A 14,354-nucleotide genomic window follows, 5' to 3' on the forward strand; every position below is an offset into this window, starting at 1 on the left:
TAACAGATAATCACAAATCATCATAAACATTAATAAAAAAAGATTGTACAATCAACACACTAAGGCACCTAGTACCAGTTTGAGGGATGTCATATAATGAAATGCTATAGTAAGGATCCCCTAAAGTTTTACTGTATTACACTTAACAAATGGAAAATACAAGTGTTAGTTTTGCATTTGGTTAATTAAAACTCACCTATCATAACTAGGCAGTTGATAGCTAGCCCCTTGGCCCTGATGTGTTTTGCATCACTCGTATGTCTGAACCCTTTCTGAATATCGAACTGTTAACCAGACAGGTGATTCTCGAACCTGCATTATTGTGATTAGGAAATTCTTGTTGCTGGAATCAGTGCACAGGATGATTGTTCAGTGGTTATGCTCTGTTAATTGCCTGAAACGTTTGTTATTGAAAGCTGCTGACAAAAAGGATCTGATCTGCTGTGGATAATTTATGAAGCTTGGGCAGTGAGTAAGCATTGACATTACGTCACAGAGCTCGCATCCTCTGTGGTGATTCAGACTATTCCTGTGAACTTTTAGTCATCTGGGCACAAACAGTGGAAACAGGTCAGCATTGCTTTAAGGAACACTCCACTACTTTTGAAAATAGGCTACTTTTCCATCTCCCCTAAAGTTATACAGTTGTTTTACCATTTTCATTTCAGCCGATCTCTGGGCCTGGCAGTAGCACTTTAGCTGTAGCTTAGTGTACATCATTGAATCTGTTTAGACCGTCAGCATCTCGCTTAAAAATGACCAAAGAGTTTCAATATTTTAAATACTATTTAAAACTTGACTCTTCTATAGCTACATTGTGTACTTTGACCAATGGAAAATTAAAAGTTGTTATTTTCTAGACAGGCGCAACGATATTGCGCAGTGCCTGAAAATAGTACCCAGCTAACTTTCAACATTAGCTCATTTTCAGGCACTTCATAATATCACTGCGCCTGCTGCACCCATGGTACGACAGCAAAGCTTCTTGATTATTATGCCTGAATGATAGTAATAGTTCCTTGCCATATCAGCCTAGAAAATCCCAGCTTTTCATTTTCCGTCGGATAAATATCGAAACTCTTTGGTCATTTTTAAGCAAGAAGCTGATGGTCTAATCAGATTCAATGACCTATGCTAAGCTACAGCTAAAGTTCTACCACCAGACCCAGAGATTGGCTGAATGCATTCAAAAATGGTAAAACTCAACTGTTTAATACTAGGGAAGTTGGAAAATGAGCCTATTTTCAAAAAAAGTGGCGTGTTCCTTTAAGCAGCTAGTCTTTCTTCTTGAGCTTGGGTTTGAAGCGCAGAGTCTGAAAGGCACTCTCCACCACTTTTGGCAGGTGGATTGGGTTTCGTTGTAGACGTCTCCTGCTACCTGTGCTTCCCATGTCCCCCTTCTGCTGGGCTGCCTGTCCGTGACTGATATCTGAATTCTTGGGCTGCGACTCTGTCATGGAAATTCGACGAGGGTCCCGAAGTACCCAGTTAGAGTGAAGGTCATGTTCGCTGGTACTAGTAGCCACTAAAGAAACATTAAAATGGGAGGATGGAGAGAAACAGACATAACAAACAATAAAAAATTTATGACTGTACCATGAAGGGGAAAAAGCTAAATACATCTAAGTGACCAAGCTTTCCATTAAGATGTACACAGTTGCAACATCCTACAATTGCATCTTCCATGCAGTCTTTAGAGTTCACTAGAGTTTGAACTTAAAGAAAGGCTTAAAGGGGTCATATGACGTTGATAAAAAGAACATTAGCTTGTGTATTTGGTGTAATGCAATGTATTTATGCGGTTTAATGTTAAAAAAACACATTCTTTTTCATATAATGTACTGTACATTATTGATGCTCCTCTATGCCTCGTCTTTCTGAAACGCATTGATTTTTACAAAGCTCATCGTTCTGAAAAAGAAATGTATACGCTGATTGGCCAAACTTCTCAAAACTTGCGTTTGAATCATCATTGGCAAATTCTTTAAATATTAAAAATGCACTTACAGACAGTGAGGTAGAAGCGCCTGACTGTCATTTCAAAGTTGGAGCTGCCCCACTTTATAGAAACAGCCTTTGTACCACAGACGCATTGTAGGCTACTGGATCAGGAAACAGTCCTCATCCTCCATAAAATGTGCTGCACGCATCTGAATATTTAGGTTGAACTGTTCTGGAACAGTGTTGTAAATACAACTTAAAAACTGGTTTCTAGTTGTGTCCTCTTTTTAAAGGTCAAACAAAGTAGTTTTTCTTTCACAATGAAAATACACAGCATCTCCACAACATGGCTGCGGCGGCAATAGAAAGTTACGCCTTCTTTCTTTGCTTGAACATTTGGGCGGTGTTATGCAAATCTTCCCGCATCATGACATAGACGTGGGGGTGTGTTGAGGGCATGGTCGACCTTTTTTGAACTGGTTTGAACTTTTATAAAGAATATTTCTTTGGATTTGAGACTTAAATCTTTGCAACTTTACAGTCAGATCTTCTTAATGCACCAAGAGCTTGTAACAATCCAAAGAGAAGGGACAAATTTAAATTGCATCATATGACCCCTTTAAGTAATAAGCTCCACACTCACCTATGAAGTCCACATCTGCATGCCCATTATCCATATGTGGTTTTCGACTGGGCTCTGGGTCACAGCTTGCAATGACTGCATCAAAGAACTGAAGGGTGTCTTCCTCATTTGGGATTGGTGGAGCAGAAGGTTCAGGCCTTGAAGTCTTTAAAATAAGATGATGTATGTATTATGCATACTTTTAGTTGCATTGTTTATTCAAACTAATTTCATTAGCATAGGTTCCTTTGACATTGTTTTTGCTAATTTTAGAACTGATAAACCTCAAAACTAAAACTGTTAAAATGAATAGCCTGGTCATGCAATCCTTTAAAAAATGATCAAGGATTTTCCCCACAAAACAAACCTACACCAGCCAAATATAATTGAGTAAACTTCAGAAAGGGAACAACATTTCATATTTTCCTTTTTTTTCATCTAGATAAAACCGTTTCATTGGCCACACTTTATTTTATGGTTCAATTCTCACTATTAACTCCCCTAACTATGACTCTAATTCGGTTGAAAGTAGACAAATGGGCACAACTTGATTTGATTTGCCCTAATAATGTTCTCAATTTCTTATATTAAACATGCAAACCTTGTCTTGTTGCCTCTCACCTGTGCAGCTCTGTTCTGCGGTGGCCGGGGTGCGGGGTTCTTCTTGCGGGACGTGGTCTCTTTGTGTTCGCTGTTCTTGAGGTCATTGATGCTCTTGGTGTACTGACGCCTGAGCGCCACTAGTTCCTGTAAGTACTCTAAGCAGTTCTGGTTCTGAGAATAGAGCCATACTCGGTCCTCTCGGCTCTGGTAGTAATACAGTGCCGTGCAGGACTCGACGCTCACGGCGCTCACGCTTCGCTTCAGCGTGGTGTCCTGCGGCGCGCGTCTGCTCTCCCCGACCACGAGCATAGACGTGCTCCGGACCAGTTTCACAGTGCACGCGCTGTGGTAGTCCTCATTGGGCCTGAACCTGTCCCGAGAGCGAGGTCCAAGATGGTTCGGACGGAAAGCTGCGTTGATTTTCTTAAACATCACAGTCGCTGTCTCGGTGTTGTAGTTTAGTGGTTAAATATTTGGGCTGATATGTGAAAGGATGTTGGTTCAAACCCCACGAGGGTTCTATCACCATTTTTTTCTTGATCAAGACACTTAATATCTAAAGTCATTAAGAAAAGCATTTAAAACGTCAAATAAATTACTTCGCTTGTTTAGTAACCTTTAAATATATATAATAACGTTTATAGGTGACAGCCAGCCTGTTCTGCTTCTCCATATCCCTCTCCGCGTTGCTCCACACGCGAAAACTTACTTTATATGTTGATTAAATCCAGAGCCAAGATCGAGTTTTGTTGGTTGATTTTGTCCATGGTGCGAAACAGTTGTTTTTGAGACAAACGCGTTAAGGACATATTATAGACGATGCTTATTTCTTACCTGTATGAAAGAAGTCATGGTAAGTTTCTAACGCAGCCATGGCGACGGTGCGCTTGTAACTGTACGCTAACACATTAATAATGAACAAACATTAGACATATTAGACTACATGCATCTGCTGGCTATCACAGTTAGACCTATGATGCATATGTTACATAACATTCTATACAGTTTCATTTGCATAAAAACCAGGTAAACCCTAAATCGCCTTGGATAAAAGATCTCCTAAATTACAGTTCGATATTATATTCTATTTAATTACTACTGAACATTATTTAACAGTACTATTTGTAACTGAGTGGTAAAAAAAGATGGAAAATAGACTTGTATTTAACCCACATTTGGAAAAATGTATCAACATAATATAAACTTTTTTTTAAATAGCAATCTAAATGTGAAGATAATAGGCCTATAAAAATTCAACAATAGTTGTTTCTGATTTAAAACCATCATCAATTAATCAGACTTAATACATTGAAATTAATAGTAAGTATCATGTTCTGTGATGGTTTTATTTTTAACATGATGGTATACTGGAAACATATTACAGAAGAACCTTATTGTTTTTTTACTCTACAAAAACTTTCAATAAAGTAATAAAAATGACAGTATTACCATGTATTTGCTAAATTATGATGCTAAATTATGTCTCTGATATAGTATCAGAACTTAAAAGTAATAAATTGCTGGATTTCAGGAGGATATAAACAAAGCTGGGTACAGATCCATTCATATTAAACATAAGTTGGACACTTGAGCTAGAGGCACTAAGATGGGACGGCTAAAGTTTCTGGTGGGGTATTGGGTGGACTCTGCGAGCTGTGTGGTCACCATTAAGGGAGTTTATTCCTTGCGTGTACTGAAGGATCTAAGGATCATCAAATGCTTTGTTGCTTCAAGGGAGCAATCTCAGTTTATTTATTTTTATTCAGATACAAAATGTACTCTCTCTCTATCTCTGTATATATATATTAACCCTATTTCTGACCCTTTGAATTAATTTTTTTTTAGGGTGTGTTATGTGAGATTAAAGCACAATAATGAACTGGCATGCAAAAAAATAAAATAAAGTAAAATAAACAAAAAAAAATAAATAAATAAATGAAAGTGGCATGACATTCTCCACAGGTTGTTGTATACATTAAAATGTCCGCCAATTTGACTGGTTTTGTGTTCTGAATTTTTGTCTGTCTAAATAAGTACTTTCATAGACATTATGAAAACTACTATATACATTTTTCTTGTGCATATTATGAGAAAATTGATGAAAAAGTATAATGTGCATGTGCTTGTACACTTGTTGGTTCATCAGGTAATCTTTATTTTTATCTAAGATAGACAGATCATCACATGAATAATGAATGTAGGTGATGCAGCATTTTGTCACCAACCTTTTAGCCGATTAACCAGCGCTACATAGACGTTTGTTACACTGGTATTGGATTATTTGGTAATAAAGGAAATAAAGACTCACTGTTACATACGATTCTGAATAGCAGCAGGTGCAAACGTTGGTATTAGAGGAAATATGCGGCCTATAAAGACATTTTTCATTCTAATGAAACTGCCAAATATAACAGCTGCTTGAAGTAGCGTGAGAGAGAAAAATAACAGAATACAACAATGTGCCAATCAATACCCTAGGACCCATCTCCCATAGCACAAACAGTTTATTCACCACATTTATATTTTATGTACTTAGTCTCTCCATTATGGAAATTACAGACAACCTCCTTTTACAAAAACAGGAAATCTATAGGGGAAACATCAAAGGAGTTGTGCTGGTCTGAGGTGTGTGGCAATACTCTTAACCTGTTGGTGGATAATAGCACATTACACAAATTTAACAGCTCATTTAAGTCTTCTTGTAATGACTATAACAAGCTTGGATCATGAGAACAGGCATCTATAAATACACATAAATATGGTTCCAAATTTACATGGAAGACAGAATTTCATAATACTTTCACTTCCTCCCTCAGTGGAGCATAAAACTGAACAACTATACATAGTCATTGCATAACTTTCACTTACAGTGAAATAAAAACCATTACAGCAGTGCTTAAAAACGGCGGAGACTCGGCGAGAGACAGAACTGCACAGATCCACCACAGCTCAATAATCAGAAAATCTTCAGTACCAAAAAAGGTAAGCTTAAGGGAACTGTCTGTGTACCGTAATCTTCCTTTTGTCTTCAATATTCTAGTCTTCATAATTGGTCTGAAGTATTGGGTAATGAAAAACGTTAAATTATGAAAATGCAAAAATGTCTTGGATTACTTAATATTCTTGGTGTAATGTGAGATGGATTAAGTAAGGGTATTTTTGCCCATGGGTCAAATACAACCTTGTGATTTCATGTGATCCACCCAGTGTGTAGTTTGTTTTTAAATACAGTTTAAAATTATTAATAATATTAATATTTTTTACAATTTATAATAATTATTTCAATTACTGTGATGGCAGATCTGACTTTTCATTACTCTAGACCTCACATTATCCTTAAAAAACCATTCTAAAAGGAAACGTTTTCTTGCTGCTCGTTATTTAAGAACAATAACAATAATTAGTTGATTTCTGTAATGTTATTTCTGTAAAGTCTTTATTGTCACTTTTGATGAATATAATGTATCCTCGCACAAACTGTATTTCTGAGTTCGGTGTGAACCGAACTTCTGTGTTTGTAGATGTTGTGTGAAGGTAAGCTGTGGAGTGTGGTGTTTGAAGCTGAACTGGAGTGTGTAAATCCCCCTACATGCTGCACGGTCACAGTGCCATCATCGTCTTTGCCAAGCTGCCCCCTGTCAGCACGAAGCTCCGTCCACTCATCTCTAGAAAATACAACCAGGACCAAGACCCAGCAGAGCGATGCCCATCCTTCCCCCACTGATCCTGAGGCAGGACGGCAACTGGCCATAGGTGTAGATATTCCCAGGCCTGCAGACACCCCAGAAGCAGAGGCCTTTTTGGTGCCTTCATGCTGCCACAGCATCTGCCAGCATTACAGCGATTTACATATTGCTGGTGGCCAGGTGCTGCCGTTCAGCCCATGTGCAGGGGATGTACAAGGCAATCTCATTCAGGACCCCCAGCCCGGGCCCTTCCTCCTTTCTGGAGATGTTCCCTCCCCCTCCCTCCTGCCTCCTCTGGTCCATGAGTACAGGAGTTCAAGGCGCTGGAGGGAAGAAAGTGGGCGCGAGCGTCCCTCTCTTCTGCAGTTCAGCCAGCCCCTCTCTAACTCACAGCTCAACGGCTACCTGGAGCAGAAGCTTTTGGAGCTGTACAAGCAGTACCTGACGGAGGGACCCTTGGTGACCAGGCCCGTCATGGCATCTGAGCTACTGCAGACCAGTCTGGATCAGATGACTCTCCAGCTGAGCCGTGAGCAGAACATGGAGACGGCACGGGCCAAAGACATGCTCCTCAGCTGCCTGCTTAAAGTCACCAGCAGTTACCAGTCCAGTGAAATCAGCACCCCTATATTGCAGATCTCCACTGATACGAAGTGAGTTTGATAGTGGAAAGAGATGGAAAGACATGTGTAATGTGTTACTTGTAACAAGTAGTTAATAGCTTGAAACTAGCATGTTAATCATTGATTATGTAAAGTAATAATGATTCTGAAAATGCAAAATAAATATCACATTTCTAATTCAAACGGGGTTCCCACAGTCACTGAAAGTCTGGATGAATATATAAATAAAATAATTTGGCAAGTTTTAAAATGTTTCAATATAATTTTTTTCATTTATTGTATTTATTTATCTTTTAAATTAGCTTTTACTTGTGGAGTTTTCATTTACATTTTACTCATCTTATTTGCTTTTGTTATTTTTTTTATTATATTAACATATAGCCTTAATTTGTTTTAATTTTAGTTTCAGTACTTTAAGTACATAAATGATTAATGGTTAATAAACCTTTATAGTTTAGCTCCTGTGTACCTATCTAGCCTCTTACCACATTACAACCCATCAAGCTCCCTAAGGTCACAAAACGCTGGACTTTTGGTAGTTCCGGATAGCAAAGTCCATTAAGGAGGTAGAGCTTTTTCACATTTGGCCCCTGAACTCTGGAATAGCCTTCCTGATAATGTTCGGGGTTCAGACACACTCTCTGTTTAAATCTAGATTAAAAACACATCTCTTTCGCCAAGCATTCAAATAATGTATCTCTTAAATTGTGACTGCAGTTGTATTGGATCAAATGCTCATTCTCATTCTTTAGCTTGGGTTAAACTAATTAATTTTACTTGGTTGGAACAGCAGTCTCTATTTGTCTCTCTGTTTTGCCATGGGATTTACACAAGCTCCAGTCTGGATCCAGAACACCTGAGAAGAGATGATGCTGACCCTCAGAGGACCCCAGATGATGCTAACCCTGAAACAACATACAGAACTACGATTTTTGCTACATGTGTGACTGCATCATATAATTACTGCTGTTAATAATGTTCATCGTCTGGCTGACTGAAAAATCCTGTCATATGCGCACAAACTGACAGTCACCACTAAATATTGTAGAAACTTAATTTTCTGTTAAGTTGCTTTGTAATGATTTGTATTGTAAAAAGCGCTATACAAATAAACTTGAATTGAATAAATGTTTTAATTAGCTGTCAAGGCAACATTTCTAATTTATTTCATTTTCAAGTTATTTATTTTAATCTATTTTTTTTATTAATTTATTTTCATTTTCAAGTTTAAGACTTCACATAAAATTTACATTTTACCTCAGCATAATTACCACAAATGATAATTAAGGTTATTAATAGTTATAGTTGGCAATAACGTCTGTGAGAGAAATCACAAATGACTTTTAAAAATCTAAAAATTCAATTCAAGTTTATTTGTATAGCGCTTTTTACAATACAATCATTACAAAGCAACTTCACAGAAAATTGTTTCTAAAATATTTAGTAGTAGCTTATAAGTGGTGACTGTTAGTTTGTGCGCATATGACAGGATTTTTCAGAAAAATGTATACAAGACGTAGTCAACCAGATGATGAACATTATTAACAGCAATTATTATATGATGCAATCACACTTGAAGCAATAATTGTTAGTTCTGTTTGTTGATTCAGGGTTAGCATCATCTGAGGTCCTCTGAGGGTCAGCATCATCTCTTCTCAGGTGTTCTGGATTCAGACTGAAGCTTGTTTAAATCCTAGTTACTAGACAAAAAAAAAAAAAAGAAAAAAGAGAGAGAGACAAATAGAGACATAATTAGTGTTGGTCCATTTTTTTTATGTACCAAAGTCACTGCACCCGTTTATCCAAGAAATCTTGGAGCACTTCATGCTTCCTTCTGCAGGCCCGCTTTTTGAAGACGCTGATTTAATTTTCCTGCAGGATTTGGCACCTACACACACTGCCAAAAGAACCAAAAATTGGTTAAATGACCATGGTGTTGGTTGTACTTGACTGACCAGCAAACTCACCTGACCTGAACCCCATAGAGAATCGGGGTATTGTCAAGAGGAAGATGAGAAACAAGAGACCAAAAAACGCAGATGAGCTTAAGGCCACTGTCAAAGAAACCTTGGCTTCCATACCACCTCAGCAGTGCTACAAACTGATCATCTCCATGCCACGTCGAAATGAGGCAGAAATTAAAGCAAAAGGAGCCCCTACCAAGTATTGAGTGCATGTAAAGTAAATGAACATACTTTCCAGAAGGCCTTAAGTATTCTAATTTGTTGAGATTTTGATTTGGTGGGTTTTTGTTAAATGTGAGTCAAAATCATCACAATTAAAAGAACCAAAGACTTAAACTACTTCAATCTGTGTGCATTGAATTTAATACACAAGTTTCACAATTTGAGTTGAATTACTGAAATTAACTTTCCAACGACATTCTTAATTTATTGAGATGCACACCTGTTTATGTCATATAGGTTTTGATGGGCCAATGCATATAAAGCTAGATAAAAAAAAAAAAAACACGATATTGTAGGACCAGATGTTTTATTCTTATTTCTTATCCAAAACAAGATGTGATACATAGGCTACATACTTTACAAGAGCTTTGAGTGCCTAGAAAAGTGCTATATAAATGTAATGAATTATTATTATTATTATTATAATTATTACATACACTACCAATCAAAATGTTTTGAACACTAAACAGCATTTAACTGAAATAAAAAGCTTTTGTAACATTATACTATACTCCAGCTTGGAGTCAGTATAATTCACAATATTACTGATTTTGCTGTAATTTTGATCAAATAAATGCAGGCTTGGTGAGCAGAAGATAATAATTCATTATAATTCTTTAAAAAACATAAATCTTACTGTTCAAAAACTTTTGACTGGTATGTATACATAATATAGAAATGATTGAAGTGGTGGTGTGCCGCCAGGACTGTAAAATTTTAGGGCTGATTTTTAGACTTAACATCAAAAGGACAATAAGCATGTTTATTTATTTATTATAAATGACTAAACACAATCAGCAGCAGTCAAAGATTACTAAATAAACTGTGTTAAGGTTAATAATTTAATCTACAGTTGGTTTTTTTCTACTGAGGATTTTACAGGTAAGATGAGCAGAGGAGAAATGTTACAGCCAACACCAAAAAATGGAAATAATCTTTCAGTGAACGTATGTGTAAAAGAGTGTATGTGTGTGTCAGTAAGAGGGTCAGAGAACGACAGCTTTCCACTGTCCCAGTCCAGCTGAACTCTGATCCTCTGCAGTTTCTCTTTCACAAGGAGGAGAGCTGGTGATTGTGGTGGTTCGTGTGCTTTATATTCACCACAGAAATGACCCACCAGCCAGATTCCTCTCCTTGAGAATATTTTATTCCTCCTCTGAGCAGATTCAGCCATCACTCCGAGGAACCAGCCTGTACTGTCTCCGACTTCAACGTCCCAGCAGTGAGAGCCAGAGTCAAAACCCTCTGAGCCCAGAACACAGGCGAACATGTCGAATCGCTCTGGATTCTCAGGAAGTGTCTGTTCCTCATCGCTGTACCTCACACTGGTCAGGTCATCAGACACAATGAGATTACAGTGAGCAGTGTTGGGATCAAAGGTCACAGAAGCTGAAGAGGGAGACACATAAACATGAAAGAAAACAAATTACTCTCATGATGGAGCTGAATTCACAGTTGTGTTCTTTACTCACTGTAATCAACAGTTTCCTGCATCTTCTGTAACACAGTGAACTTCAGGTTGCTCAAGTGTTTTGGCACATTGATCAGAACTCCAGAAATGTTCTCCGGATCCGGCGGTTTACACTGGGAAACCCTGGAAAAACACTCAATAATCAGTGATGCTGTGGTTTGAGTTCAGAACAGCAGAGGAGAAACGATACAAACCTTTTCAAAGTGGCATCATAGTTCTGGAAAAGAAAAGAAATGCAAGTTATGCAGCAAAACTAAATTAGAATTTTTGAAAATGTCATATTTGCATTTGAAATCATGATAATTAAAATGCTGTCATTTAATTTCTATATAAAAAAAACCCACATGATTTATACCTGTAGGAATAAAGCATCTTCGGCTTTCATCTCCTCCTCTATAGCTGTGATTGTGGCAGAAAGAGAAGACATCTCTTTACTCATCTTCTCAATCTTCTTCCTCAACATCTGGCTCTTTTGCTCTTCTTCCTCTCTCAGAGCTTTTTTCCTGGCTGCCTCTTCATTACACAAACTTTGGCGAAGTTTCACAAACTCCTCCTTGATCCGACCCTCTGTGTATTGAGCCTGAAACTGACAACTAACATGTCTATATTCCATAAAAGCATAAACACACACACACACACGTTACAATGTAATAGAGCTTCGCCATATTTAAACTTACAAAAACCTACCATAATATATTCTGCAGTTTGAAGTGAAGCCTTTTGAAACTCCTGAAATATCCTCAACTTTAACTGCAAAGGTTTTAATGCAGTTTTGAGTTTCTCCTGGAATAAATTAACAGAAGGAGTTAATATAAAAATACCAGATCCTGTACATCGAAGAAATGAAACATGTACTTGACATGTACAGTTATGCCTCCTTTCTTAATATTTCTTCCATTTGATTATTAAGATAACTTTCTGATCAACCGCTTAATAATCGATTCACCCAAAAAGCTGAATGGGTTTTCGGTTCAATGAATGAACTGAGACTCTAGAACTGGTTCAGGTCAAATTCATGACTTCATAATTTAATCTCCAGTTCACTGAAAGAATCAGACTCAGAAAAACAATTAATTCATGAATCTCACATCGCTAACGTTAATAACAGACAGATGAAAACTTGTATGATGACATGTCTCGGCAATGAATCACTTGGTTTAATTCGCTTTAAGAGGTTTTGGGGGTCGGATTTTAAAATAGTCAAAAGAATTCGAAGCATAGTGTTCTGGCCTAAATATTATTCATTATTGTCGGCAGTGTCTGAAGAATTAACGTAACTGACCTTAGCAGCAGCGCTGTCTGTGGACTGTAGTGAGGAGGATGCAGTGTTTTTGTCATCATCATTTTCTTCTGTATCCATCACTTCTCGTCGTCTCTTCACTTCCAGTGAAGGTGTTGACTCCGCACATCGTTTCTCTCTCATCTTCCTCCACGTATCTGTAATAAGCTTTTTTATTCGTTCTGCATCTTTGGACACGCGATCGTACCTCAGTAGCAGAGTTCTGCAGATGCTGCAGATGGCCAGAGTCGTGTCCTGAAGTTTGCCAACTAATTCCTCCAGCACGACCGCATGATCCGCTTTGTTTTCAGACTTGTTGCCGTGAAACAGTCGGTGCTTATTACATTTGGATGGATAGAATTCCCTACCACAAAGCAAACAGTCATTTTCCACTTTCCTCGGTTTGGTCTGTACAACGTTTCGCAGAGATTCCTGTGCCATCATTATCGATTTCAGATTTACCCGCCCCTAAAAACGAACTGTAGTTTGAACAGCGAACGGTGATTGGTCGGTTTACATGTCAGTCACGTGATTTCTTCCGGTCCATGTGGGCGGTCCTTGGACAGTATAAGAACAATGCGCATGGGAGCTGATGTTTAGTTATAAACACAATATCCAAAATAAACAAAAGAAGAGCTTTTTTCCAAGTGGTATTTTATCATACTATTACAGTTTTTTTTATATAATATTTTTTCTCTAACCACTAGTCACGACTTACCTCTTTTTTTCAAAGTGGCATCATAGTTCTGTAAAGAAAAAAAAATCTGATTATATAACAAATTTAAGCTTAAACTTAAACTTTTTTTTCTTTTTTTTTTTTTTGCATTTTTATACTGCATTAGTTTCTCAAACTCCTCCTTAATCTGCCTCTCTATGTGCTGAGCCTGAAACTGAAACGAAACACATTTCAGACAAATACATAACACTACAGTTGGTAAGGTCGTCGTGATTTTGCCAAGTAAGACATGTTCCTGGATCAACAAATCACGCTCGCCCAGTTGCTGGTCAACACTTCAGTCTATGCACAGTATTTTTAATGCAATTGTATGTGCAACGATTCTTAACTTGAATTGCCCCTTACAATTAACTGTACAAAAACAGTTATTTATGCTGCCTGATAGGGCAAACTATTTCACATTATTATGATTACCAATAACATTTTTATTCAAGTAATCATAAACACACTGGTTTGTGGTGCAATTAAAACCTCTATTTAGGGGTGGGCAATATGGCAAAATTATCATATTGACTTATTTTTCAGGCAGGATCGTGATCCAGAATTTATTTTAGCAGCTAATGAATCAGAAATCTTACACATCGACTTCTCTTTTGTTTCACTTTGGTTCGTTACAGAAGTGGTGTATTATCGCCGCCTACAGTACATCTTATGGATCACATGTCTCGTCCTCAAGGGGGCGCTATAAGCCGTATTCAAATCTTAAATCTCGGCTAAAGACATTTCATATGTAGAGGAGAGCGAGGCGAGTTGGGCCACATGGAGTTAAACTGTGCCACTGATTATGCTGAGGTAAAACCGAACATTTTCCCCTAATAAGGACATAGCCTATAGATTTGGATAGATTGGATGGATAGGGCATTTTTTTATATTATTAAAAAAATTCAAAACAAAAAGTTCACATTGAAGAACAAAATCTAAATCATGTTTGGTGTAAAATTAATGAAATATATAATGTAGATATAAATATAATGTAGAATTACCATAAAATAATACTTTATAATCATAAGAAGGGGTGAGCCACTGGCTCAACTTACCCCAGGACTTTTCCTTGAACATACAAAGATCACTTTAAACAGCAAAAGAAGAAGAAGTTTTTGAACCTAAATTTGTTTGCCAAGTAATCCATGGACACCTCTCCATCACAGACTGAGTAAAATGCTTAAATCTTCAAATATGTGTGGTCTTATCAACGATTAGGTTTAAG

General features: G+C 37.4%; 3 protein-coding genes across 3 annotated transcripts; 1 reads left to right on the plus strand and 2 right to left on the minus strand.

The window, feature by feature from the left end:
• Positions 1–1,180: 1,180 nt before the first annotated feature.
• LOC128019873 (uncharacterized protein C13orf42-like) lies at positions 1,181–3,972 on the minus strand. Its single transcript, XM_052606180.1, has 3 exons — positions 3,185–3,972; positions 2,585–2,729; positions 1,181–1,525 (listed from the first exon to the last, which is right to left on the minus strand). The coding sequence occupies exons 1-3, from the start codon at positions 3,596–3,598 to the stop codon at positions 1,275–1,277; spliced, it is 810 nt and encodes a 269-aa protein (XP_052462140.1). The 5' UTR covers positions 3,599–3,972; the 3' UTR covers positions 1,181–1,274.
• Positions 3,973–5,998: 2,026 nt separating this feature from the next.
• On the plus strand, positions 5,999–7,658 carry LOC128019872 (TLR adapter interacting with SLC15A4 on the lysosome). The gene is made up of 2 exons (XM_052606178.1): positions 5,999–6,148; positions 6,688–7,658. Exon 2 carries the CDS (start codon positions 6,688–6,690, stop codon positions 7,507–7,509), a length of 822 nt encoding a protein of 273 aa, XP_052462138.1. The 5' UTR covers positions 5,999–6,148; the 3' UTR covers positions 7,510–7,658.
• A 2,293-nt stretch (positions 7,659–9,951) lies between these two features.
• On the minus strand, positions 9,952–12,931 carry LOC128019871 (E3 ubiquitin-protein ligase TRIM35). Its single transcript, XM_052606177.1, has 6 exons — positions 12,415–12,931; positions 11,820–11,915; positions 11,488–11,718; positions 11,327–11,349; positions 11,134–11,255; positions 9,952–11,050 (listed from the first exon to the last, which is right to left on the minus strand). Exons 1-6 carry the CDS (start codon positions 12,853–12,855, stop codon positions 10,509–10,511), a joined length of 1,455 nt encoding a protein of 484 aa, XP_052462137.1. The 5' UTR covers positions 12,856–12,931; the 3' UTR covers positions 9,952–10,508.
• Between the last annotated feature and the right edge of the window lie 1,423 nt (positions 12,932–14,354).

Source organism: Carassius gibelio, chromosome A9, assembly GCF_023724105.1.
Source record: "Carassius gibelio isolate Cgi1373 ecotype wild population from Czech Republic chromosome A9, carGib1.2-hapl.c, whole genome shotgun sequence".
Taxonomy (NCBI): Eukaryota; Metazoa; Chordata; class Actinopteri; order Cypriniformes; family Cyprinidae; genus Carassius; species Carassius gibelio.

What these genes read in the sequence shown, in the direction of transcription:
- LOC128019871 (XM_052606177.1), bottom strand. Translation starts at nt 12,855, where the DNA reads ATGATGGCACAGGAATCTCTGCGAAACGTTGTACAGACCAAACCGAGG. An exon ending in AAGATGCTTTATTCCTACAG is followed by an intron (nt 11,350 to 11,487) that starts GTATAAATCATG and finishes TTTCTTTTCCAG; the next exon opens with AACTATGATGCCACTTTGAA. An exon ending in TATGATGCCACTTTGAAAAG is followed by an intron (nt 11,256 to 11,326) that starts GTTTGTATCGTT and finishes GTGTTTTTCCAG; the next exon opens with GGTTTCCCAGTGTAAACCGC.
- LOC128019872 (XM_052606178.1), top strand. Translation starts at nt 6,688, where the DNA reads ATGTTGTGTGAAGGTAAGCTGTGGAGTGTGGTGTTTGAAGCTGAACTG.
- LOC128019873 (XM_052606180.1), bottom strand. Translation starts at nt 3,598, where the DNA reads ATGTTTAAGAAAATCAACGCAGCTTTCCGTCCGAACCATCTTGGACCT. An exon ending in CGCAGAACAGAGCTGCACAG is followed by an intron (nt 2,730 to 3,184) that starts GTGAGAGGCAAC and finishes CTTATTTTAAAG; the next exon opens with ACTTCAAGGCCTGAACCTTC. An exon ending in TGCAGATGTGGACTTCATAG is followed by an intron (nt 1,526 to 2,584) that starts GTGAGTGTGGAG and finishes ATGTTTCTTTAG; the next exon opens with TGGCTACTAGTACCAGCGAA.